The sequence below is a fragment of the Prinia subflava genome, chromosome 2 (genome assembly GCF_021018805.1).
Source record: "Prinia subflava isolate CZ2003 ecotype Zambia chromosome 2, Cam_Psub_1.2, whole genome shotgun sequence".
Taxonomy (NCBI): Eukaryota; Metazoa; Chordata; class Aves; order Passeriformes; family Cisticolidae; genus Prinia; species Prinia subflava.
The window spans coordinates 15,358,888-15,386,534 of record NC_086248.1 but is presented as its reverse complement, the minus strand read 5'-3'; the positions used below and the strand labels follow the sequence as shown (position 1 = coordinate 15,386,534).

The window sequence follows — 27,647 nt, the reverse complement described above, 5'->3', positions numbered from 1 at the left end:
TGTTGAATGTCTTCTGTGCAATACTGTGTACATCCCAGGAACTGGTGAGGAGTTGTGCCTTTGGGAGGCAAGCAAGCTCCTGTCTTGCAGTGATGGGAGTAGGAGCAGATGTGTGACTGGGCATCAACAGAAGTGAGAACTTGTGCTGAGTCAGGTGGACTGAGTTTTCATCTTGGTTTAGAAATGTCTCTAGAAGCTCCAGCACATCCTCCCTGTTACAGTTGTGGTAAAGAGTTTAAAGAACATACTCTCTGCTGTGAATTCAAATTTAAGGCCTGGATAGTCTGTGCAGAGGTATAAGATAGACTTTTTTTTTTTTTTATCCCATGCCTTCCATCCCTTTCCAGCATGTGTAGGAGTATCGAGCCAGGTAAACATAAACTTGCAAGGCAACATAAACCAACATTATGAAGCCTTGATGTATCTTCTCTACATTGAGCTGAGTAGTCCTGATCTCAATATCATCACAGAGTTTGGAGGAAGAAATTTGTGGTCTGTCTTCATATTGGATATTTGATTCATTTTCTGCAACTACATTTCATACTTGAAATATGAGGCTGCATGGTTACATGCATATTTAAAAGAAAAATTATCATAATGAGTGATTTCAAACGAATTGCATGTATTTATGGAAATGCTAATGTGTATCTTCAGCTGAAAGTTAAACAAGTAAATCCTATTCAATTTCAGGAATGCAAGAAAAGATTATATTACTGCCAAGTATATTGAGAGAAAATATGCAAGGAAGAAGCATGCAGACAATGCAGCTAAATTGCATGCTCTTTGTGAAGCAGTGAAATCAAGAGACATTCTTGGATTAGTTCAAGTGTATGCTGATGGCGTGGATCTCACAGAAAAAATTCCACTGGCCAATGGCCATGTAAGTGTTGTAAATTTTATTAGACTAATTGTTCTAAGTGCAATATGCATTCATTAATTAAAATTATTTGAAATAATATCTGAAACACTGTTCTGAATGCATGTCCTTTTAGTAATATAATTTAACAATAAAAAAGAAGATAGTAAGCAGTTTATTCTAAAACTGTTTCCAAGTACTATCTTATTTTAAATTTATTAAAACATTAAACATTAAATAATTCAATAATCTGTTTACTTTAGTTTTCAACCGATTTATTTGTATATTTACTTTAAAGGAACAAAAGGAACACAGTCTTCACAGATGTTTTAATGGTAGCACGTTTGAATATTTTGAAATTACGTGTTTTAATTGATTTAATTCATGTTGTACTAAAATTTCTTCTTCTTCAGAAGAAGAAATGATGTCTTTTTTCATTTTATTCTTAGGAGCAGGATGAAACAGCGCTGCACCTTGCTGTTAGATCAGTTGATCGAACATCCCTTCATATAGTTGACTTTTTAGTGCAGAACAGGTAAGTATGGAAAGCTAGATATTGACATTGCTTTTATGTTAAGTAGTATAAATACTAAATAAATACAAAAGTACTAAAGCTGTATTTGCAAATGTAATTTTATTCTTTGAGAATCTTCTAATGAGAGTGTCTTAATAATATAGGGTAGGAAACTTACATTTAATTACCTTTCTTCTTTCTTCTACTCCAAAAGTGGCAATCTAGATAAGCAAACCTGTAAAGGCAGCACAGCCCTGCATTATTGCTGTCTAACAGACAACGTTGAGTGCCTCAAACTGCTGCTGAGAGGGAAGGCTTCTATTGAAATAGGTAAAAGGGTAATGTGTTCTTCAATTTCCTATTTGTCATTGCTTCAGATAAGAAACAGTGAAGTTGGAATAAGTGCATTTTCTCCTTCATTGTTTATTGTAATTCTGTAAATATAATCTTCATTATTAGAGTCAATATTCACTGTTTATTTGAAGTTTAAAATTGACTTGTATATTGCACTTAGTGTTTAAACAGATTAAGATTTTTAATTGCTGTTTTGTTGTCAAGTTATATTTAGCCATTTCATGGCTATCATTCATATATGTATGGCATGTTGAATTGCTATTTCTTGTCATGTTCAGAGGGTTGATGTGAGTTGACCCTCAGCCTATGAAAGAAAGAGATGAATTTTCAAGTGTGTTGGTCTAATACTTCAGTGTGCAGGTTTATCTGTAGTAGTAGACATGTTAATAATGACACTTCACATCATATATTTCTTTTTTTGCTGTAATATAGCAAATGAAGCAGGAGAGACGCCACTTGATATAGCTAAACGTTTAAAACATACTCACTGTGAAGAGTTGGTGAGTATCGTGTCATTCTGTGTGTGCATTTCATATCTCATCATTTAACAGTTTACAGGGGAATATTCAGTGAATATATTCCAAATGAAATGGTGGTGTACTAGAAATAGTTATATCCTCAGAAATAGTTATATGCTTACATAAAGTTATATGCTTTTAAGAAGAAAACTATATTTTTCTTCAGATGTATCAGAAATGCTAAAATCTTTGAGGCCAGGGGGTGATTCTATTGCACTGTTAGTGACAGGTGCACAAGTAAGGGTCCATCAATAGGTTTTTGGATGACTCTTAAGTTGTATGGGAGTGTTGATCTGCTGGGCAGTAGGAACGCTCTGCTGAGGGATCTGGATCAATGGGCTGAGGCCAATGGTAAGAGGTTCAACAAGGCCAAGTCTGTGTCCAACACTGTGTCACAACAAGCCTCTGCAGTGCTACAGGCCGGGGGCAGAGTGGCTGGAAAGCTGCCTGGTGCAAAAGGACCTTGTGGTGCCCACCAGAAGCCAGCTGAACACGAGCCAGCGTGTGCCCAGGTGGCCAGGAAGGCCAATGGCATCCTGGTCTGTATCAGCAATAGTGTGGCCAGCAGTGCCAAGGCAGTGATCATCCCTCTGTACCTGGCATTGCTGAGGCCACACCTCGAGTCCTGTGTCCAGTTCTGGGACCCTCACTAAAAAAAAGATTTGGAGGGGCTGGAGTGAGTCCAGTGAAGGGCAGCAGAGCTGGTCTGGAGCACAAGACTTACAAGGAGTGGCTGAGGGAGCTGGGATTCTTTAGGATGTTGAAAAGGTTGACCTTATCACTCTCCAGAACTACCTGAAAGGAGGCTGTAGACAGGTGGGCATCCATCCCTTCTCCCAGCTACAAAGCAATAGGATAAGTGGATATGGCCTCTGGTTGCAGCAGAGGAGGTTTTGATTGGATAGTAGGAAGAATTTCTGTGGAAAAGGTTGTCAAGCATTGGCACATGCGGCCCAAGGGAGTGGTTGAGTCACCTTCCCTGGAGGTATTTAAAATAGTGTAGATGTGGCACTTGGGGCTATGGTTTAGTGGTGGATATAGCAGTTCTGGGTTCATGGTTGGACTTAATGATCTTAAAGGTCTTTTCCAACCTAAACAATTCTATGAATCTAAGTGTCTGACATCTCCTTGAAATCTAATTACTAAAGTACTTTTTATGAGTGAAGGCCATTATCTCATTGCCCAGAGAAGTTGTAGGGGCCCCATTATATTAAGAGAGCAAAGGCTTCTTAATAAGTGGCTCTGATTCAAGAAAACTGCCATTGCAGTTAATTTCTTTGAATTTCAATATCTAAATCAAAGCAAATACAGTGTGGTGCTTCTTGATAGAAAATGGAGAATGGATCTACAATGGTTAATGACATGTCTAGTTATTTTTGATTTATTTGTGTTGTTTTTGGTAACACAGCTTAATTTAAATTTACTTCAGTGCAGTAACTTTTCAGATCTCTGAAATCAAGATTCTTCCTATATGTGGACTTTGTTTGCTTTTAAATACATTGTTTTAAAAGAATGGAAGTGTCAACAATGATCCTTTTTTTTTTTCCTTAGCTTACTCAAGCACTGTCTGGAAGATTTAATTCTCATGTTCATGTAGAATATGAATGGCGGTTACTTCATGAAGATCTGGATGAAAGTGATGATGATGTGGATGAAAAGCTTCAGGTTTGTGTCAACATTATTTTTCTGTAAACATGTATGTGTAAGTGTGATGTTCATAATTATTTCAATAACTTTGCTTTTTACTGTAGCTATGAAGACACTGTGAAATAAATTTCTGTAGTAAAATGCAGTAGCTTAAATTTTTTGTTTCTGGAATTATAGTTGGTCTTCTTTTTCCTCTTAAAACATGACTGCATGTGGTGCAAAATTGTAATTAGCCATGCGTTATATCTTCTTTTCAGTCAAGTCAGTAGCTGGTTTCAGTACATCAGGAATATTTAGTTCTGCTGATTGTGAAGTAGATCTAACATGAACTGGGAAAATTGCCTTTTCAAAGGAAGGCACCTCAGACTATCTCCTAAAGTTTGTGAAACATTTCCAGCCAGTGGCTCTAATTTTAGAACAGTTTATGCATTGTTTTGTCTTCAACTGAACCTGTGCATTAAATAAGCTACATCTATTAACAGCAGAGTAGGGTCTTAATTCTGAATCTTCACTATAAAATAATTTCTCATTTTCGTGCTTTTCATACCAGGAATGTCTAGTGGAGTTGTGCTGCTTTTAGGTCCTTTTTTCTTTCTACAAGCTTTAGCATTTTAATACTTCTCTTGCAAAATTCCCTGTCTCATCTAGGGGATGAATTGCTAGCACTAAATTAATAACACAAATCCAAGTCTTGTGTGTTGGGTTTTTCTTTGTTTTCAGAAATATTAAAACCTGACAGTCACAGGTTCATTTCCATTACCTTTGTAGAATCTCTTTAAAATTGTTAGGTCATCAGACCATTAAATGAATGTAAATGAATGTTTTGGAGACTAATTTTGACATCAATAGTTCCTCTGTTGCAAAATACCATTTTTACAATGCTCTGTGTGCACAGGACTCTTTTCCCCATGTCCCATCTCTCTAGTCCAAACTAGCTGTTACCTCTGGTGTTTGACTTGAATGAATTAGCAATAGAAGGTGTGACAAGCCATTCCTTTCAAAGCACAATTTCTACATTCTGAGACTCTTTCTAAGATTTCTACTTAAAATTTTGGTATCTGTGGAAGAATCTGGAATCTGTGTGCTGCTAGATCCAGTTCTTCTGCATGAACATACTCTATCCCCATATGTATGTATTCTTATATATTTTATCACCCTCCAGATAATAACAGTAATAATGATGATTGTTTTGATAAAACAGATTGAAACATTTAGAGGTCTCATTTTTTCCATCTGTAAAAGTTTTTGGTAATTTGCAAATACAAGTCCCTTTCTGGCATGATCTAAATTTGTTTTTTGATCTATTCTTGTCCTTCACTTTCTTCATTGTTGCCAGTTGCCTTCTGCAGTTGAGTGAGGGTTTTTTGACTAGTCCCTGAGCTCCATCTCATATAGGAAGATATCTGCTATTTGGCAGTGTGGCTAAAATAATGAAGCTCCTACTTCACTGCCCACTATTAATAGGTTTATACTGCAGGGACTTTTGAAAGGAGATTAAAGACTATTAATCACAGAGTCACAGTGTCTCTGACTACATTGTATGCACGGATGAATACTGCAGTTACTTAGGATCACATCAGTTTTTGTTTTTAAATGTCAAGCTATTGGGTGTGTCTTGCTGGTAAGACAGTTGAATAGATTTTATAATCTATGTCAGAAAAGGTCATGCCTGAAATTTAAGTTCTTCTGGTCCAGAACATTTCATATAAGAGAGTCTAACCTAAAAGAAGGTTAAGATAATTCAGCTGGTTTCTGCTGTTGTACACCATGGCTGCCTGGTCCTGCCTCAGCTTTTGCCTCCACTCTGGCACACATTTGTCCCTGTATTGAACTGCTTCAGTTTGGTGAGCCAGTGAAAAGCTGAATCATAAACACAAAAAAGAATTTTCTGCTGGTTTAGAAAGCAGAAGAAGTTATGGACTGAAACAAGTCCCAGAACTAGGACAGTGGAAAGGTCAGGGAATGGAGAGTGTCAGCCAGTGAGGAGTGAGGCTGCTAAGCCAAAGTAAGGGTAGAGACTCATTCTGATAAATCTTGGAGCTATAATGCTGTGCTGTTACATACCTAAAGCCCCTTCCAGAAGTACATATTGAATGTATTCAGACAAAAATCAATTGCTTATTAGTGATACTGTTGATGTAAATCTATATTCTGCCTAAATGCTATTACTATAAATGTTTATTTTAATTTCATACAGACAATATGTCAGTATGGCATGTTTATCTAGCACTATTTCTGAAGGTATATTTATGCTCTCTGGGCTGTGGATTGTTAAAGCCCACTGCTGCACAAGCCACATGAATTTGTAACTCCAGCTATTTTAATTATCATTTGATAACAGTAATGACTATGCTTGCTATTGAAACAGGAGGAATAATGCTAAGTGGAGATGATTGCTGTAAATCTCAAAACCAGCAAATCAGATGCAATTCGATAATGTGTGTGGGATGAACAATGTTCCATCCCAGCTGCCAATGGAAGTAATCTCCCAAACTTCTCCAGTGATACTAGTGAGCTCAAAAGAGTTAATGAGGAGTTCTGGCTACTCATTTGTTGTAGGCTGAGCTAGAGGTAGAACACTTAGATGAAGTCTTGTTTGGGTTTTGAGGTCATGATCATCCATTTGGGATTTAGCTCTGCTGAACTTCAGATGAGGCTTGGGACCTTCAGCTGTTTATTTAGTTTTGAAAATACTGCTGGGTATTTTGGTGCAAGGAAACTTTACTTGATCCAGTCTGAAAATCTGTATTGGTTATCTATAGAAGTATAGTCTTGTGTATATAGGGATACAGTATTATCCTGTAGCAGCGTAGTACAGAAGAAATGAGAATATATTAATAGTTATGAAGTGCAATTCACCTTTAATCTTTCATTGTTGTTGTTAGGGTGCATAGTTACTTTGTCTTGCTTTATGTATTAAAAGCAACAAAAATGCATTTTAGAAGCCATTTTTACTTTCTAGAAACTAATAACTTTCTATCAACTAATAAATAAAATGAGTACAACTAATGTGATATCAATGAGTACTTTTTTTATTGTGTTAAAGCAACCGAGTCCCAACCGGAGAGAGGACAGGCCTGTCAGCTTCTACCAGCTTGGATCAAACCAACTTCAGCCTAATGTAGCATCCTTGGCAAGAGATGCAGCAAACATTGCTAAGGACAAGCAAAGGGGATTTATGCCAAGTATATTACAGAATGAAACATATGGAGCAATACTCAGTGGCAGTCCACCTCCCATTCAGCCTGCAGTACCTGTTACAAGCAGTGCACCTCCTCTACCTCCAAGGAATATTGGCAAAGGTACTAGAAAATGGCACTGTATATTAGAAATATAGGATCATAACTTTTTGTAAAAATGATTTAATTTTTAGGTTTTCTCTTATCGTTATTTTGCACAGGTAAGTATTGGAACAGTTGTTGATGGGCTCATTTTATATCCTTGAAGTGAACCTACATAACATATTTTGAGATTGATTTTTTGGTATACGTGCAAGACAGTACACAATAGTGTTTGAGAAAACAATACCCAGATAACCTCAGAGTTAAACCATTCATTAAAAGTATGGTGCAATCAATGTAGCTCATCATTTTTTTTTTGTTATATTCAGTCTTTTCATACTTCTGTTTCTTGAAGATGTCATTGTCAGAGTTCAGTGTAAAAATAAAATTTCAGTAATATTTGTGTGCTGTGAAACTGTTTAAGACCTCAGAGAATGGAGAGTGTATGCAGAACATGAGATTCTAAGCTTGCAAACTTCTCTTAATAAATACATGCTTCAGGGTTGTTGAAATAAAAGTGTGTCATGATGTGGAGAACTGGATGATTTTAGAGACCTGATTGCTGATTGAAAATACAGCTGTCAGTTACTGATTGTCCCCAGATCATTAGAACAGTGTAAAAGTACGTGTCTCATCCTGATTCAGAAGGCTGTGTGTTTGCAAAATCTGCCATTAAAGCTGGTGCTGTGAACTTCATTCTTATCTTCATATGTAATCTGTTTGCATCATAGTAAAGAAACAGAGAAATCAGTATAGGTCCTCTTTGTACAGGTCATATTCGGTGTGTTTCATTGCTTTAATACCTTTATTAATCCACCATCTTTCATGGAGGCTAAATTTATGCATTCAAGAAGAGTTACTATTAAACACAGGTTTTCTATAGTGCTGTAATTCAGACTCAGTAAGAGCAGATATGATCAGGAAATGTTCTAGGCACACATGGGTGGCTTCTGCCTTTGGGAGCGCTGTGCAGAGGTCAGAATGCAGGACTCCACACACCAGTGATTGTGCCTGAGATGGCAAACTGCTCTTCTGTGTAACATGAAAAGTCTGTTATGGAATGGCTGCATAACAGGGGCAGAAAAACTGAGAACAGAAAAGTGGCTTTGGGTTACTTGGAAAGGGTAGCATAAGACTGGGGGAAGTTTAGTTGCATTTAAAACTTAACCAAAGTGGGATTACTTTAACATTTCACATGAACTCTAAGCTTAATATCTAGACAACATTTTCTGACTTGATGGAAAGAAATATTTTCTCCACCAAACGGGAAAATTGACACAAGGAGCTTGCCTGGTTTGTTTAACTGTTAGATTATATCTCTGAATTAGTAATACAATTGAATAGCTAAAAAGACTGGTTTACCCTTTGATATTATTTTAATCATGACAAATCATACCCACAGTTTGCCCTTGATTAAATGACACATTTCAAAGAGTGTAATTTTAATTTCATTCCCAACCCCAAACTTCTTGGCATCACTGTAATACAATTCATGCCATGAGGACATGCTGTCTGCCTTATATTATTAGCTCATGTTCTTTACTCTAGCAATGTATTAGCCTGTTAATTTATATACTTAGTTAAAAGCTATAATAGTATCATTGACTGGAGCTTTTTGTCAGTTGCTGATGTTGTTAATTTTATGCTTATGGTGTATTATTGCTCCTTTATCCTCATAGCCTCAGGCTATTTTCCAAGTCTTCTGGACCTTTTGTGCTTTCCCCTGCAACATAATATTTGTTCATACCTTACTCTGTTTCATCTTTTCTTAATATGATACTCATGTGCTGAGTAGGGAGAAATGGCATAATAAATGCAAAATACTGGCTTTATAAAGAAAACCTGTAGAGTGTTTTTATGCAATGAGGAAGCAGCTCTTCAGAATGAAGTCATTTAAGAAGCTCTGAAGAAGTACTTTGTGACTGTTTTATTACTAGTTATTATAGCTTCTTGCTTGAGTGAAATTCAGGTTTACAGTTTTATTTTGTTTCTGAGTCAAAACTGATGTTTCGTTTTGAGTCAGCAATGTGTGCTCATGCTTGTGGAAGAGTGAGGTCCTTTTCTTGCAGTACCTGAGAAAATTACAGTTATCAGTCAGGGATTAAAGAAGGTAGCAAGACTTGCCTTTTGCCTTCTTGTTGAGAAATCTGCTTTTTCAAGTATTGACATATTTTAAAGTAATGACTGGAGACAAATTTTGTTTAGGTAAAGTGTTAGAAGTTTCTGGGTGAAGTCTTGCTGTGTAATTTTTAACACCAGACTGATTTCTGCTCTGGCATTCCATCAGGATGCAGTGACTATAGTTGTTCAATATAGTCTTGCTGAATATAGTGGTCTAGCCACATCATTTCTGAAAGCACAGGTGTGAATATTAACACTTTGTGCTTAGGGTAAGCAATAATAATAATGCAGTATTTTCCTCTCTTTTTAGTTCAGCCTTCAGTTCTTGGCAGTGGTATTCAGACAATTTCTTCATCTAATGCAATGTGGAAGACAAATTCTTTAGGAGTGGAAAGTGTAAGCAGGCAGAGGTCTTCATCAGATCCACCAGCTATTCATCCCCCTGTGCCGCCATTGCGTGTAACATCTACAAGTATGTTTCCACTTTCCCCTGTTTTCTCTTCTACTGTATCTAATCACAGTTGGCTTATTTTTCCATTTCCACAACTCATACTTCCTCTTCTGGTGCCTCGAGCTTTGGCCTCTCGTTCCCATCCAGTAACAAACTGTCTTCTCTGATGCTCCAGTGAGGACTCTGTGGTGTCATGCAGGGTCAGCAGGAAACACCATCTATTATTAGAGCTAAAGGGCTCATCATTTTATAGATATATAAATATATTTTTAGTGCTGCATTGCTCACTAGTTGTAAAGGTGAGTGTCATATGTAAGCCTGGGGCTGTGTCTCCTCATTGTGCTTGATTCTTGCAGACCACTGGAATGCAAAAGGATGTTTTAATTCATTGCCAGCTGCTGTTGTGGTGGTTTAAGAATTCAGAACAAGATTTTAAGAAAAGATGCTCCTCTAAATAAAATTTAGATCTTATGCCAGATATTACTCACTTGGTTACTTTTCTATAAAACACAGACTGAAGGCCTTGACTGAGCAAATAATATTAGCACTTTTAAAAATGTATTCTGAACTACTGTTTTCAAGAATATGATTGACTTGGGTAAGAATTTTCTTTGCTTGCACTTTAATGCTTGAATAAATTTAAGTGCTTTGAGCTCTCCAACTTTGACTAGGTGAAACAAAAGAGAAACTGTTTTCCAAAGAGGTCCTTCTTTCATTACATGTAGTCAAACATTTTTCTGAGATGAGGATAAGTCCTGTAACAAAGGAACGTATAATGAGAACCCAAGAGATGAAATGGTAAATAGAAATTTAATTCCATGTTTCTAACTTTCCCATATAGATGTACTTTCTCCAGCACCACCACCTCCAGTGGCAAAGACAGCCAGCATTATAGAAGCTTTGAACCAGCAATCGAAACAGCAGCCAGCTCCTCCACAAACCAAGCCAACCCCACCACCACTGCCCCCACAGCCTCCTAGCAGGATCTCTCAGAGAAAGCCTATTCCTGGGTAACTGATGTCATTTCAGTCATTGATATAATTCATCATTTTTAATAACTTAATATATCTATAACATGCAATCAGCAATAAAGCATGCATGTTTTTGCCAGTGATGTGTTCTAGAGTGTGAGAATGAACAGAAGGCAGATGCTAAGGACGTGGATGACAAGGATTCCTACAGCAAAAACAAGACAGCCTAGTGATTTAAGGTTATATGACTTGCAGAATAGCTCCAGAACACCTAGCTATGACAGAGATAAAAAACCACAAAAAATAATCGATTCCTTATTCTCATCAAGTAACAAATAGGAGGAGATAATTGGATCTAGTGTCTGATTGTGCCATTTATTGTTCATGCTTTGCATAAGTTCTGTTCCATTGAATCTTTTCATTCGTTGCAGAAGTAGAGAGACCTGGAAAAGAAAAAGATAACTTTTAATTTTGCAGAAAAATAAGTTAGGAGGGACAAATGCACTGTAAAACAGGATCATACCAAAATGTCCTTGAGAAACTGAAGTAGCAGTGAAGGGAAAGAAGGGTGTCATTCAATAAGCAACTCCTAGTAATTAAGAACAATCAACTACAGGAATGAAGCACGGAGAACAGCAAAGTATGAGTAAGCAAAAGTCCTTAGAAGAAGGATCTGTAAGGACAGAGTAAGTAAGGCAGATGACCTAGTGCTGTTGTGGAAGAGTTAAAGAGTGTAGTTTTACCATAGCCTGCAAATGATAGGAATTAATTCTCTCAACTGACTCAACATCAGTAATGCCTCAACAAGATTGCTGTGTCTGGGGCATTGCAGTAAGATGAAATACTGAGGTGAGAACCAGGGGAGATCAATAAGGTAATGAGAAGTCTGGAAAATAGGGCCTTTGAGAGAATTTTGGAAGAAATAAGATATCATTTGCAAATTGGGACTGAAAGATGAAAGCAACCTTGACCCTTAAGCTCCTTTCTAGCCCTTCTTTGGCATGTACCATACTACCCGAAAGGTAGACACAAATTGTTGAAGCTTGCTATAATGTACAGACTAATAGGAATGCATCATTTTAAGAATAAAAATAAAATAATAGTGAAAGGAACTTCAGATCTCAGGAAAAGACACAAATTGCAATAATCAAACCTGTATTATTTTTCTGCCTTACTTTTTTAAAATTAAGTGCAACTTCCAATTCACTTAATCAAAAATACAGAAGAAAAGTAGTAAAATATTATTCAAATTTGACTGAAGACATGTCAAGGCTTTTATGATTTGGAAAGTACTCTATCTTGTTGTTTTTTGAGTTCTTGTTTGTTTCTGAAATGGACCAATTTCTCACTTTCTGCACAGGACTGAGAAGTCATCTGGCTTAACTAACAAAGGGCAGACCAGAGGACTTGGGTCTCTACAACAACCTGGTAAATATGGTTTAGAGATTTATTTTATTGTAATTAAGCTGTCATAACAATCAAAGGGAAAGTGTGGATTTGTTGAGGTTTTTCTTTTATTTGTATATTTACTTTACACATTTAAATATAATCAGTGCCAACATTCTTCTTCTTTCTTTTTGTGATTGTGTAGGCCCTGATGCCTCAAGTTCTTTAGCATGAGCAGAACTATGGGTCAGTTAAAGTCAGTAATGGGACCATGTAATAAACAGAGTCACAGAATGGTTGATGTTGGGAGGGACCTCGGCAGGTCATCGGATCTAACCCCTTTCCTCAAGTAGGGACCACAGGAGTGAATCACCCAGGACTGTGCCCAGAGCATCCACAACCTTTCTGGGCAGCCTGTGCCAGTGCTGGGTCATCCTCAGAGTAACAAAGTGTTTCCTCACAGTGACAAAGTGTTTCCTGATGTTCAGACAGAGGCTCCTGTGTTTCAGTTTGTATCCACGGCCTCTGGTCCTGCTTTTCAGCCAGGTGGCCTCCAGCGTACATTGATGCAAGGCCTGTTCATCCCCTGTGCAGGATTTGCACCTCATTGCTGCAGATTCTCTCCTGATGTCTGAACCAGGATTCCTGAAGACCTGTCTTGCTAGTAAAGGCTAAGGCAAAGAAGGCATCCAGTAGCTCAGCCTTTTCCATGTACTGTGTAACTGGAATCTCATCTTGTTTAACAATGGGGCCACATAGTCTCTGATTTTCCCTTTGTTACTTATGGATTTATAGAAGCCCTTCTTGTTGTCTTTCACATTCCTTGTCAGATTCAATTCCAGCTAGGCTTTAGCTTTTCTAACCTCACCTTAAAACCCACTCAAACAAAGGATGCTTTTTTTTTTTTTTGCACTGTTGTTTGCATGTGTCATAAACAAGGTGTCAGATATGCATTTTAGAATAGAAAAATGTGTTTAGAATAGAAAAATCCAGAGCTTATATAGTGTCTCTTTTCATTAAATTGCAAATTGATATTGCACTTTTCATGTTAATAAACAGAGTTCATTATTCAGAGTTCGTTATTCATTTTGTGTCTTTTGTTGTTCAAAGTAACTACTACTTTGGGACATGGCAATAATATAATCTCTGTAATGTCTCCAGTAAAGTTTGTGCAGATTCTGTGGTGGTTGTAGTGGAATTTCTCCTACCTTGTTTCCCCTTCTACTGCATATTTTATATTAATTTGTTATTACTGTGATTCTTTTTCATTTCCCCTTGACACATCCCAGTGGAATTTGCTAATGGCTATCTTGTATCTGTGTCAGGAGTCTTCTGTGAAGGATACAGCACCTTGATAATGATGGTCTTTACTAGGAAAGAAAGGTTCTATGTATACAGTCTGTACTGAAGGAAAGGGGGAATCAGATATTTGGTTCTGCTCTCATCTATTTTTCCTGTCTTAGCATATCTGCACTGTTAAATGTCTTAGGTAATTGTCTTTGGGAACAGTGGCCTTTTTGGTAAGGAAAAGGATAGAATTCTGTTCAGTTATTTAGAAAGAATGAGTAAAAATGAGATATAAAATGATTTATATACTTTTAAGAATAATTTGTTTGGTTTTAATTGATACCATCACTCTTAGTTTTTTTGAAAGCATGCCTAATATTTACTTGGTTTATTTACCTTAGCAGGAGAATCATCTTCTGTATGTGACATTCCAGGAACACAGACTGGATCTACAGCAAATACTTTGGCACAAATCCAGCCACCAGCACCAATGCCAAGGAAATCACAAATAGTAAGTACAAAATGTGTGTTTGATTTTATTAATCTTCTGCATTCTATCAAACATGCTGTAGACATGATAGTGTGTCCTGCTGTAGTGAAAGCGTGAGAGCCATTAAGCATACAAGGCCTGTATCCTGTGCTTAAGTATCTGTGTGACTTGTACTAAATAGTGATGAAAACATTTTTTCTTGAACTTCCCATAGGATAGTATGTGATTTTAAGTTCAAAAAAGCAAACCAAACCAGTTGGATTCTTTGCTCATGTTCAGATGTGACCAACACAGTCCACAGAATTATGGTTTGACATATAGGAGATAGATAAGCTTTATAAGTTAGTGACTTGATGGTGAACTTGGTGAGTCACTTGTGACACATGGCTTCATTCTCAGTCTTCAGTGAAGTAAGTTATAAGGGAACTCTTATAATGGACACAGATATACTGATGCTTGGTCATGTAGATAGGTGAAATGACTTCAGACAAGACCAGCAGGAGTTAAACTCAAAACAAAAGAAACTCATTGTGCTGTTGGTTCTCAGCATTCATCTGGTGACAGGAGAGAAATCTCTTGGTAAGCATATCCCCAACAGAAGGTGGTTGGTTTTATATTTTTCTTCTCCACCCTCCTCAGCCTTACAGTGACTGTTAGAAAAGAGATACTGGATTTAGATAGACTCTTGATCCAATTGTGTGGCCTTTTTATACTCTTACTATTTTTAATCTAGGACTATGAATGATAACACATATTAGTGTCAGTACCTATAATCTTATACTGGTGTAGGTAAAAAGGATGTATTTCCAGATGTCAGTGGAGCTGTACATCATGTGTAGTTAACCTGGTCTTTGGTCTTAGCTTCAATTTTGTGTTGCTTTCTTGTGTGATAGATGTAAAAGGTCCATCCCTTGATCAGGACAGAATATCTCTGCAGGAAGCAAATCACAATATGGAGAGCCCATCCATTTCTGAGATGCTGTGTGTGACTAGGTCTGTGTAGGAGTGTGGTTCAGTGGTCAATAATAAACAGAGGTGGGAGATGTTCCAGGTTCTGCAGTGGTCTTGGCAATGGCTTGTAATGAAAGGCCTCTTCCTTCGGTCCTCTGTCTCTTTCCCTTCTGTTTTTCCTTAACAATGTCCACTGAAATAGCAATTCTCCAGGACAGAGTTCAGTGTGTTTGTGTGCACACTGATCTTGAGTGCACAGAGCCCCTGTTAGCTGTTTCTTATCTGATAATGATGAGAAGCCTCAGAGATACCATCTTGCAATTATTGCGACTATAAAAATTTCTGGTTTCTTGCTTCCCCCACTCTTGTTCAATCAAGTTACTTTCCATCTTGCATTAAAATAGCCTTCATTTTTTAGGCCAGAAAAAATTAAATGGTCTAAGTATTGGTCATATTTACTTTGTGAAGCTGTTGGACTCTGATCTTAATTTCTGTTGTGTGTGCTGGGATTCAAGTGTAAGCACTGGTTACATCCTTTCAGCACATCTGAAACAGCACCTAACCTGATTTTCTGTACAAACTGAAGTTGTAGTTTCTCTGTGATGTTATCTTTTTTTTTTCCTTTATTTTATAGGACAAATTGATTTAACTATGAAGGAGTGGGCTATGCTGACTAGTTTTGGGGTCAGTGTCTTCAATGTTTAATAATAATTACACATAATATGAAGAACATATCTGACTCTCCAGCTGTCTCTAGGTCTTCAGTAAGGTGAATTCTGTGACTGAGCAAATCAGCTGGGTGATTTTCTTCTGTCACAGAACAGAAAAGTAAAGGAAAACCTGGCTCAGGAATGTGTGATAGTTAAGGTGCTTTAGCTAAAGCAATCTAGCTAAAGCATCTTAGCTGAGATTTAGTCAAGGGCCCCTCAGCTAAAGAGCTTTAGCTGGATCAGTCTAGCTAAAGTTCTTTGGCTAAATTGCTTCATTTAGCCTTATACTCCTGGCTTTTTTGCTAAGTCTTTACCTTGCCTGGGGAATCCAGAGGCCAGCCCAGGTTTAGAAAATGATTGCAGAAATGCTCCTTGTGTAAAGAAAAGACAGGTCTAGTTGTACATACACATTTAGCCAGTGGCTTATCTCCTACACAGTGAATTTACCCAATAGCCTGCTTATCAGGTGGAAATGTCTGATTCACCTTTTGCTGTCCTTTTTTTTTCTCAATGTGATATTTAGATTTTTGAAACCACATTGTGGATACATTGGAAATTTCCCTAGAATATTTTATTCCTCTGGGAATGAGATCTATTTTAATTTCCTTGCCTTCTAAGGAACAAGAAATACCTGTAATTACTGCACTTTGAAGTTAGTAATTATATCACTGTTGTACTGATGTGAAGCTTTTTCTTTTTGGCCTGAAAGGTGGTTGTGGTTCAGACTGTCACTTGTGTGAGAGGGAGCATCTGGACAAATTGCTGTCCTGCAGTACCAGGCTGGCAGCTGACAGGGAGAGAGCCTCAGGGTGTGCCAGCCATGGGCAGGCCAGAGCTTCATTTATATAGGATTTATACTAGAATGCAAATGGATGCTTCTAGAGGAAAATAACCTTCATGCTGTCTCCATCCTTCCCCATCCACTTTCCCTTTTTTCTCTGCATGTTGCTCAGCTCTTAGAAGATGGCACAGTGAGAAACCATTGGGCAGTGCTGTCCTCAGCAGAGCCATTTTGCTGATGGAGAAAGGTGGAGGTGTAAATGGAGTCCCTTCTCAAGCTTCCTGCTCCATGGCTGACCTAACCAGAGACTGGGAGCAGGCACTGGGGAAACTCCAGTGTGGTGATGAGGCCATCCTTTCCTTATGTCACCTGGAGCTTCTGTCCCAAACAGCCACTGCATCAGCAGCCCTCTGCTCTGACACCTCAGCGTAGGAAGGAGAGATTTTTGCTCCCTGTGGCTGGGAAAAGGGTGGACTCATGGTGGAAAGCTTTACACTCTGCCTGCAGCTCTTGAGCTTCTTCACTCGTTGGGTTGTTTTGCATGGAAACACTGTGGAGGCAGCATCATTGTTGGTCTGCAAGAGAGAATGAGGAGGCTGAAAAGAAATGCAGCAGCAGACTTGTTTGCACTGGCAAAGGTGTGAGATGAGGAAAACCAGAGTGAAACAATTTTGATATCACTTTGCACAGAACATGGCTAGGACTGAGTACCACTGGAATATTGCAACTCCTTACTAAACTTTACCTTTGAAAGAGCTGCCAAAAGATGCCTGTGGCTGGCAGTCCTCAGAATGCTGCTGGGAGGCAGAGGATGTTTTGGTGGGTTTGTACACTACTGAAATGTGTTTAGCAAATTAAGAAGGAGCATATTGGCAGGTGGCTCAGGCCTCCCTCTGATAATGCTGCTGCTGTTACATTTGCACAGAACTCGATTACCCCATCTTCTGAATAAAAGCATACTCACTGCAGTGATGTAGAGCTCTGAAGACAGATTTGTGTGAGCCAACGTGGAGAATTTCTGAGGGAAACATGGCCTGTGTTATTGGCACAGTGGTTCCAAAAAGCTTTGCGTGGTGCCAGATTCAGCCTGAAGCATGAGCACCCAGAATAAAAGATACAGCTGAACTCTAACATATGAAAAATAGCAGTTGGAAGCAGTTCTGAAACTGTCTTTAGATAACTCCAAGTATACTCTGTCTCTTCTGTGCTGTATTTTTTACATTTGGGGTTTTGTTTTTTTTTTTCATTTCAGTCAAAAACTAAACCCAAGAGAGTAAAAGCAATTTACAACTGTGTAGCAGATAACCCAGATGAGCTGACTTTTTCAGAGGGAGATATTATTGTAGTTGATGGTGAAGAAGATCAGGAGTGGTGGGTGAGTATTTTGCATTTTCTGTCAACATACTTTGAAAGGAAGAAATCAAATCTTAGAGGCTGACACTCATTTCAGAAGATCCCTTCCTGGGTTTCCAAATAAAAGAAAACTTTTGTCTCATGGAAACCTGAGATGAAATTTCAAAAGTCAAACTTCAGATAAGCTTTTAGCTTTTCTTATTCAGGAAAAAAAATCTGATTAGTAGGGTTTACAAGACACTGGGGACATGGTCTGCATAATCCAGAAAATTTTTGGTGGAGTGTCAGCAATTTAAGAATCTGCTATTACAGGTGCTATGTAGTGGGCATCTGTCCTGGTTTGGGACAAATTTGGAAGGGAACTTCTGCAGGGATGTTCCCTAAAGGGCAGAATTAAGCAGCCCTTCCCCGCACCTGTTCGGGAGATAAACCCCCTTCGAGAAAAGTGGGAAAAACTGTGTATTTACCAAGCAAAGTATTCACAAGCATAAGGAAAAATAACATTAAACAATAAAACTTCTTGCTGTTCTGAAGAGATAGCAAATTCAGAAAGTCCTTGTCATGGGGTATAGCTTGTAGTCTCTTGCCTGTCCCTCCTGTGCTGGAAAATGCTGTGGCTTGGGCCTTGGTGGGCCACAGGTGTGAGCTCCTGGTGTTTTTCTGGGTTTTCAGTCCAGAGCAAGCTGTTCAGTTCCAAGAAAAAGAAAAGCCACTGTCTGGGGAACTTCTCTGCCTCAGCTAGCTAGAACAATTAACTAAAAAAAATTAACTAAAAGCAAAGGAGAGTTCTCTTCCGCTGTGTGTGCTGCAGACAACACGCACCTAGAGAGAGAGCTGCAGCTCTTATCTCTGTGTTTCGAATTTGCTTCAGACATTCCACTGCTTCTCTCCCTCTTTGTTCTCAGATCTAGTTTTAAAGATGCAGAACCTATTTCTGGGCTAAACAGACAACTGGGGATACACATACAATACAGCATCATAAAGTCACCCAGAACAGTGTCAGGAGAGCTTTATATTGTCCTCAGTCTTCAGATGACTAGGACTGCGTCTATTTGAGCTGGGAAACCATCTCAAGTATTTACATTCAAGAGTCTCATTGGCTAAAGCAAAATCTTGGAAAATTATTGTGCATGAAAACACTTGCCTTAATCTGTTAGCTAGTGAGGAATACAGCTTCAGATTGCTTCTAAATTGACAATACTGCTGTATAAACACAGATTATTGTAAAACCTGAAACTTTTGAAGCTTGATCCATCTTTTTGCCTCACAGTGGTAGATAAAGAAGCAATTTAACAGAGGCCAAATGTGGGCTGCCAGGCATTACAAATTGCACTGGAATTAGGCAGCAGTGGTACTGCAGTAAGATGTTTTATATTCAAAGAACTGGATAAAACTTCTGCATTTGACAAAAATCCAACCTACATCTGAAAAACATGCACCCTGTAGGACTGAATTTTCCTACTGGCAGAAGAAAAGTAGCACAACCACACAAAAGATTTGGTGAAATGGGGGGGTTGTACTGCGGGCAGGAAGGTCACTGGTATTCATTTTGGTGATACTGAAATATCATTTCAAAATTTAACTTGAAAAATATCTGGACTCTTTCAGATTGGTCATATTGATGGAGATCCCAGTCGAAAAGGAGCTTTCCCTGTATCATTTGTGCACTTTATTGTTGACTAGGTTGCTACTGATAAGTGGAGACATTTCTCATTTCCAGCAGTCACAGAAATAAGTTTTGTTCTATTTCATTTCACCTACCTATCTGCAGCCACCTTGCCAGAGCACTGCCCAAGTCCTAGGTACTGTAGCTTACTTTTTTATTGCCATTGTTCTGATTTTGGGACTTTTAAACTTTTTTCTATGTGAAAACTTCTCATAAGCAGTTTACACTTTTAAAAAAAACTTCCTGTATTTTTCAAGGTGAACTGAAAAGCTTTAACAATCAAAATCCACATGTCTGAATATCACAACTTTATGAATGTTCTTATTGATCAATTCACTGTAATTTTATTCTCTCTTTTGTAAGATGACAGTACAACAGTTCAGTGTTGCTTCCCCAGTCAAAGAAATTGTGTGTGCATCTACCAGGGCAGTGAATTTACCCAGTTCTTGACACCATTTGAAGTGTTGGAACCAAAACATGCAAGCTGCTGTGTGGTTTTTAAATGGACTCATTCAGTAGCTTGTCATACTGGCTGTCATCAAGGATGCCGACAGTTGCAAAGAAATTGTTTTAATTATGTGTCTTTGGCCAGGTGAAAAAGTATTTCAGTTTACCACAGGAGAAACTTTCTTTCAGAATGGATGTAGATATTTGCTTAAAGTTATCTGAAATCTGTGTTAATCGTTGAACTTTCTAGTTCTAATTTTGTGAGCTTGAGACTGTTTTGTTTTTCTATGCTGCATGTGTGTAGAACCTGTTTTTGAATGTTCTTTATGTATGTTACATCCGTTTTGGTCATTTAATGTGACTACTGCTGGTTAACTATGGCAATATTAATGAGTTACTTCATTAACTCAAGGATTTGAAAACTGCACTTCCTGAAATGTACTTAACTATAATGATGGATTGCAGAACATTTCTCACGCTCGTCTCATTATAGCATTTAGACTTTGTTTTTAAATTCTTGAATTTTCTTTAAATCATCCAGCAATGTGTTCACAGAGAGAACATATTTGGTGGGACACTTAGGTAATTATCCTTGGTCAGTAAGATACCTGACACCTCTCAAGTTCGCTACGTCATGTTCTGGTTTATGAAATTTGTGTGCCACTACCTTGCAAACGATGATAGTTTGCCAACTCACTCTGTATTTATATAGAATACCCACATATATGGTAGCTACACTGTTGTTAAACTTGTTTTACTGATTTGTGAACAAAAGCTAGGCCATGGATAGTTCCCAGTTAGTTGATGGAATATAAAACACCAATACAGATCTGACATCATTTTGATGTTTGTATATTGTGAAATTGTACCAGGTTTTGCTTATGCTACAGGAAACAACTGAGGCATAGGATATAGAAAATCAATGTCTAGGTCACATTGGCTTTGATCACATTATGTGAACATTGTATCTCTAGATTTATCAAGAGAGCTTTGAATTTCTGGCAAATGGTGCTTAAATTGACCATTTCACATTGGAAGGAATGGAAAACAGGCCACCACCATCTGTGCTTACTTGGAGAAAAACCACACTGTGAAAGTGCTGGAAGAGCAACACTGATCTCACCCCGTGTCACCCTTCCTAACTGGTACCGCTGGTTGATGCCTCCCGGGCGTGTGGGTACAACCACGTAGATGTGTGACTTTCACTTCCTAGATGCTGTTGCTGCAGTATAAATGGGGAACAAACTGGAATGTTTCAAGATATTTTTATTGCAAGTTGAAGCAAATTAGTCTGTATTTTCAAAGTTCCCAGTAAAATGATAGAGTAATAGTTTAGCACTACAGTTTTATTCACTTACTGATACATTCAGTTTGCAACACTATTTTGTATGTTTCTATCCCTGATAGAGTCTAGAGAGTAAATGGGCATATTATTTTGCACAGATCTCCTAATGTACAGTATTTTTAACACAGAATCTTATAGTGTATGTAACAATTCGTAAGATTAAAAAATGATAAATTTCCCTTGAGTTCTGCTAGAAGAGGAATAGAGTAAAATGTCACAATTTTGTTCACTGGACACTTAAAAACCAGGAAACTTGTGGACTACAACTTAATAGCACTAACAGTGCAGACAGATAAAATCCCAAGGACCAATAAGGAGCAGCTAAGCAAAATTTTTCCTTGATTTTCTGTTTCTCAAAAGGTTTTCTCCTCTGGCAGAGAAAAATGAAATTCTAGAGCCTGTAGATATCTATTTATAATATAAAATTAAGAATTTTAAGTCCAAAATTTTGGCATATTTCATACAACTTTTCAAATCTGATTCAAAAAATCTGTTAATAGACAGACTATTAGGTTGCTGTGTTAACTGTTTAAAAGGAGCAAGTGACACTTAAAATGCAGCTTAGAATGCTATGAGATGTATAATATTCAATTCAGTTGTTTTTATTTTGTTTAGTTGCAGAGCAACTGTATATATTGTATAACCTAAAATCAACTCTTATTTTCAATGTCCTGGATGCAGTGATTTATAATTAGAGCATGATTAATAAATTTTACTCTTGTTAACCAGTCAAATGTCTGGAAAAATAAAACTACTTTTAAAATCACTTTTTCTGCTTCTGTTCCCTTGCATTGCTTACACAATATTGTTTTTTTAATGTATAAAAATGACAAATGCAAACATGTATCACTTGAGGGGAAAAAATATGTTTCTTGTGAACTTTAGTCAAACAGAAAAACTGTAGATGGCACATCTGAGATTAAATCAGAGGGGTAAAACACCAATTAACTCCCTCTTACCAATATGCTTTTGTGTTTTTCTAATATCTGGGTTAAGCAGAATCAAAGTCTGTATTAACAAATTGTTTCTCAGACGAGGTAGAAGCAAGTGTCAGTTTTATTCTGCATTTCTGCAATATTGACATTAACATACAAAACATGGTTTAGGAAAAAAGAGAAATTGTGTTAAATATAAAATTCTGTAATGTCCTGGACAGTGAAGATGGAATCTTCAAGCCATGTTTGGGGAATGCCAGAGTACCATGTGCAAGGTTGTGTGGCTCTTCTTTGCACAGGAAGTCCTTCCTAGGACTGTGAGTGGCTCCAGGCTGCCCGTGGGGTCACAAGGAGCCCCCACACAAACACAAACACAAACACTGCTGCCGAGGGAAATCAGGACTTCTCCGACATCAAAACGGAATCAAAGGCTGTAGACAACACTTTGCAAATGGCTTGTGCTTGTTCCTAAAAAACCCAAACACATGTTAGCATTTTCTGAATAACTCCTGAATTTGTCAAAACTCATTTAAAGCAGAATGTGTCCTTCATTTTGCTTTGTGAGACCAGGTTTCACCTGTCTGGCCTGCAAGGACATGTAGAAGCTGTCTTACATGAGCCCTTTTGAACCAAGTCAGAGTTGCTGGCTCGCAGCATAGCACAGCACCAGCACTCTTGTGTTCCCCCAGCACTGCCAGCCAAGGGTCTGTGTCATCAGAGCATCCTGACAAGGAATTCTCCTACTCCTAAGAAGGGATCACCTCCCTTGCTGACTAATATGGCTGCACACTCTGCTACGAATTGTTACTCCATGCCTTCCTGCTCCGTATCTTAAAGAGGTTTTTGTCTTTGGAAATACAAGTGGAGATTGTCCACAGGAGCTGCCATACACTTTTTACACTGGAGAGTGCTTCGTGAGTACAGTCACTGGCAGTTTGAGGGAATGTAAATGTTTTCCTCAAAGTTGATCCAATCTAGGGCTGTGTTCCCTTCCTCGGCCAGCACATATTTATACCTTTTTTTTTTAAATTAAGTAATCCTTCTTCTGCCAAAAAGCCTTAGGTTTTAGAATCTCCCTTTACAATCAGAATTCCAATACCTAATTTAAATACTGAAAGCATAAACTCTTACCAAACTATTGCACTGATATACCCAGAGGCTGCATTCTTCAGAGGCTGCATCTGTTGTCTTCAAAGCCAGTAAACTTTTTCCTGCTCCCAGACCATCGTCATAGCACACCATCCGTACAATCAAATACAGAGCGTGCCTGTGTAACACATCCTGAAAGCACGTGGTAAACAAAAGTTACTCTGGAGCACTGCAACAGCTATTTCAATTTTCCACATTTTTATTCTCACTTACAAAAGAATACTTCAGATTTATTTACAGGAGAAAAGTTTTCCTTGGTAATTTTTTTTTTAATTGAGAGTTTAGTCGAGATTTTAAAAAGTGGTGGTTAAGCACAAATTTAGCTTTTATTTTTATTTCTATTTTAGAATTGCATTCCTCTGTGGACTATGAAGACAAGCTCAGAGAGTTGGAGTTGTTCAGCTGAGAGAAGAGAAAGCTTTTGGGGAGACTTTGGGACACCTTCCAGTACATGAAGGGAGCCTGTAATAGAGCAGGAAAGGGACCTCTTACAGGGGCATGTAGTGACAAAAAGGGGATTCAAATGGCTTTAAACTAAAAAAGAGTAGGTTTATAGTAGGCTATTGAATTTAAGGTAAGAAATCCTTTACTGTGGGAGTCGTGAGGCACTGGAACATATTGCTCAGAGAAGCTGGAAATGTTTGAGGTCAGGTTGGAGGGGGCTTTGAGCAACCTGGTCTAGTGGGAGGTGTCTCTGCCCATGGCAGGGGGTTGGAACTAGAGGATCTTTCAGATCCCCTCCAACTCAGCCCCTCCCATTATTCTGTAATGACATTCCTAGCCACAGTCTGAAAGTGCACGTTCACTTCCCACAACCCTCACTCACCCTCTGTGACAGGTGGAACACTCTGTCCTTCTGGCACAAAGTTAACATAAAACAGCTTCTTACTTTCCCAGTAATTTTCTAGACAGTCCCCTGTCTCAGTCTTGGGAAGGATGCACACAAGAAACTGTTCCCAGAAGAGGGTACAGACAAGGTCAGCTGCTTTGGGGGGCAGTAGCCATGTGTCTGTAGCCAAGCTGTTTGTGACCTAAGCCACAGGACGTGTCCTGACTCCTCCACAGATCTCATCTGCGAGGATTCTGCTCTCCATCAGAGCTGCAGGATTTCCACCACAGTCCCAACACTTCTGATTTTGGCCATTCCAGAAAGGGATTGGTAGAAGACACCTAGTACAAGGTCTCTGCAGCCCTACCCTACAGAAAGCCTTTCTTCTCCAGCCATCATGCCCTCTGATCATGCTCATCTGGTCTATTCCAGTCATACCATCTCCAGAGTCTTAGGAATTCTAGACAGCTCTGTTTGCATGTTCATGGTATCAAACATCTCTATCTGTCAGCTGAATAGTCTAAAGAAATGCCCACTTTGATACAGCAGCTGTAAAAATGGGCAGTGAGTTGCGAGGGAGAGCCCTCCACTACAGCTTTAAGGTCACCTTGCTGAAAAAGTCTCCATCCTGATGCTCTCTTGGCTCATTGCTCACATTGCTCTCACCAGCAGCAACTATCACACCATGCTCAGGGCAGCTGGAGCCTGCCTGGAACTTACTGGATCCACCCTCCCATCTCTGTAAGAAAGATGCCAGGACTGTACACCAGAACTTGCTACAGTGTTAATGTGCATGTGGATTAGCACTAAAAGAGGGATGATAGAATTCTTTTGAGCAGAGTCTCCTTAATTTCCTCCGATCCTCTCCTATCTTGGAACTCTATGAAAAGAAGTTGGTGAACTAACACATGGAAGGAAAAATTAAATATAACAAGTGACACAGATGCAAAAAGCCAGAATTTGGGGAACAATGCAATGCAATAAATTGTCAGTGCAAACTAGTTTAAGAAAAGGCTTTATCTGCTTGTGCGTGCTTTCAGCTTGAAGAGAGAAAAATGATGGATGAAAGTCCTAAATTAGCTATTTGATCTTTATCAAAGCACAAAGGAATTTAAGTAATAGTGTAACCTATGCTTTTTAATGAGAATTAAGAACTTAGGAGAGCAAAAACAGAATTCAAAAGAATTCAAAGTCTGAGTAACAACTACTACCCTTCCTCCCAGGCATTAGAAACAAGTGTTTTATTTTCTGAAGGGACCAAAGGAAACTTTTTGGCTCTCTTCAGAGCATCCAGCTGTTAAGCAATGCTATTCCCCGTGCTCATACTTGAGGCTTTTATGAACAGGCATTGCTGGGTTGTTGATGGGTCAAGGCTTCATAAGGCCAAGTATTTATGGTATCTGTGGCTCTGAAGGCAACCAGAAGGAAACCACATGGGAGCAACACAAAGCTACACAAAGGCAACTGGAGGGCCTGGGGAAGAGACCAGATCTTTATTTTTAGCAAAGGAGCTACTTGAAGTGCACTGAAGGAAAATAAACTACATGTAGGAAACGAAGCAAACAAAAAGTAGGCTCGATCAATAAAGTGTGATCATGAGCTTTTAATGCTGGAGTGAACTCTAACTCTTGGATTAGGAGAGCAAGTATGGAACTTATAAAAGCTGGGCAACTCAGGTATTCTTAGAAAAACCCCATCCTTTGTTTTCTCCTCTTCACAGAAACACCAAGAGGGACTGCCTCACTAACTCAGGCTGAGGAACATATCTTGAGGTCTTGACCACCACAGTCACACTAGTTTCCCCCATGTAATAACGGCAGGACAGCCACAGAGGAAGGAAGATGTGCCCAAAGAGCATTACCAAAGGCTTGCTTGCCTTTCATCTGGTGCTCTGTCTCAAAAGGAACAGTTTTTTGTCATAAATCCAACCAGGAAAACAGCCTGAGGAAATCTGAATGGAAATGAAGCAGTGCTGCTGGGAGAGCTTGTCTGACTTTTGCTTAAAGCCAGAAATGACATTTTGGTCACATAGATCATCTACCAGAGAAATAAATGAAAGGACTTTTCAACTCTCATCAGAAAGACAAGCTGGGTGAAGCACTTACATACTGATCAGATGTGGAAACTTTAATGCCATATTTGGAAACTCCCATAATAAACTCCTCTTCACCTGGAACAAAAGGTAACTTTCCATCTTGCTTTGGAGGGAAACAAACAAAAGCCTTTAGTGCAGACAGAAGAACATGAACAATGAAGATACATAACAGAAAACAAATTTATGTGTACTTGGGTCCACTGGGTCAGCACCACCACAAGCCCTGCTCAGATTCTGCTGCCTGGGGTGTGCCCAGTGCTCGTGCACTCACCCAGTCTCTTAATGTTACGTGAAATACATTCAGAGGAGACTGGACATCAGGAGGCATTTCTTCACTGAGAGGGTGACCAGATACTTGAACAGGCTTCCTAGAAAGGTGGTTGATGCCCCCAAATTGTCAAGTGTTTATGAGGCATTTAGACAATGCCCTTTACAACACATTTAACTGTTTGTCAGCCCTGAAGTGGTTGGGCAGTTTGGACCGGTGGTCACCATGGGTCCCTTCCAGCAGAAACGCTCCATTCCATTCTGCTCTGTTCTACTCTAAATATTACATGGTTTCAGAAAGGCATTTATCATCTCAGGGGAAGAGTTTGGCCCTGTGGTCAAATCAGGTTGGCTGAAAAATAATGCAGGGCCTATCAGCTGCACTGACCCAAGGTGATCTGTGTTCCACTGGCAGCACTTCTGCTGTTTGGCTGCAAAAACATTTTTGGCAGAAATGTCAAATTGCTGCATGATAAACAGACATTCTGTGCTTTTAAAATATATAATCAGCTACCTAAGGAGAACCACCAGTTATGGCTTTTGGTACAAAAGGAAGAACAAGTGACCAGAGTTTGGCAAGGATGCCCAAGTATTATTCAGGCTCTTTGGTCACAGGTTCATGAGTGATTGCAAGAAGAAACTTGACATCTTCCTCTGTGGGAAAACTTTTACAATACTGAAGAATCTGGGGAGATATTCCTTCCTGGATACTAATCCTAATCGTGCTGGAGGCAATGTAACAGCTTTCAGCTGGGACTTGTTCAATAAGGACTCGTGAAAAAGGCCTTAGTTCTGAGCCTGCTTTTTCAGAATGGTCCTCTGGGTGCATCTTCTCCAGCCACCTAAAACTACAGCACTGTGATGGCTTGTGAGATTCACAGATTAATACTTAAGTGTGCCACTTTCTTCAAGTAAGTCTAAAATTTACAGATGTGAAACCACAGGATAAATTAAAAAACACACCTAAGTTTAAGATGTTTTAACTTTGTTGGTATTTTGTAACCCACTTACCTGTGCAACATCTATGTAATTTATCAAGTCCAGTGGCCCTTCAAGACTTTTGCTCTCATTGTATTTCAATTTTTCAATGGCACCAACATACTTAACTCTGAATTCTGCACATGTATCAGAATTACTATTGCTTTGTCCTGCAACAAAGTAAAACAAAGCCATTCTGAAGACTTCCAGAACTGTAATGCTAGTCTAACTGCTGTTAATAGGGCTAACATACTAAATTCCCTAA

General features: G+C 38.7%; 2 protein-coding genes across 6 annotated transcripts in view; one reads left to right on the top strand and one right to left on the bottom strand.

The window, feature by feature from the left end:
* ASAP2 (ArfGAP with SH3 domain, ankyrin repeat and PH domain 2) overlaps positions 1–21,895 on the top strand; it is an 85,273-nt gene extending 63,378 nt beyond the window's left edge. The window contains exons 17-28 of one of the 3 annotated variants that reach the window (XM_063425082.1): positions 691–880; positions 1,306–1,391; positions 1,585–1,700; positions 2,157–2,224; positions 3,794–3,907; positions 6,936–7,191; positions 9,602–9,763; positions 10,584–10,752; positions 12,074–12,141; positions 13,791–13,897; positions 17,571–17,693; positions 19,280–21,895. In XM_063425082.1, the coding sequence (XP_063281152.1) occupies positions 691–880; positions 1,306–1,391; positions 1,585–1,700; positions 2,157–2,224; positions 3,794–3,907; positions 6,936–7,191; positions 9,602–9,763; positions 10,584–10,752; positions 12,074–12,141; positions 13,791–13,897; positions 17,571–17,693; positions 19,280–19,354 (1,534 nt within the window). In that variant the 3' untranslated portion in view covers positions 19,355–21,895. Of the gene's footprint in view, positions 1–690; positions 881–1,305; positions 1,392–1,584; positions 1,701–2,156; positions 2,225–3,793; positions 3,908–6,935; positions 7,192–9,601; positions 9,764–10,583; positions 10,753–12,073; positions 12,142–13,787; positions 13,898–17,570; positions 17,694–19,279 lie in introns of all 3 variants that reach the window. The other 2 variants (XM_063425073.1, XM_063425091.1) reach the window with 2 other exon arrangements.
* Positions 21,896–22,167: 272 nt separating this feature from the next.
* ITGB1BP1 (integrin subunit beta 1 binding protein 1) overlaps positions 22,168–27,647 on the bottom strand; it is an 8,579-nt gene continuing 3,099 nt past the window's right edge. The window contains exons 4-7 of one of the 3 annotated variants that reach the window (XM_063425139.1): positions 27,416–27,552; positions 26,148–26,240; positions 23,196–23,345; positions 22,168–22,532 (exon numbers count right to left, since the gene is read on the bottom strand). In XM_063425139.1, the coding sequence (XP_063281209.1) occupies positions 22,461–22,532; positions 23,196–23,345; positions 26,148–26,240; positions 27,416–27,552 (452 nt within the window). In that variant the 3' untranslated portion in view covers positions 22,168–22,460. Of the gene's footprint in view, positions 22,533–23,195; positions 23,346–26,147; positions 26,241–27,415; positions 27,553–27,647 lie in introns of those variants that run through there. The other 2 variants (XM_063425156.1, XM_063425148.1) reach the window with 2 other exon arrangements.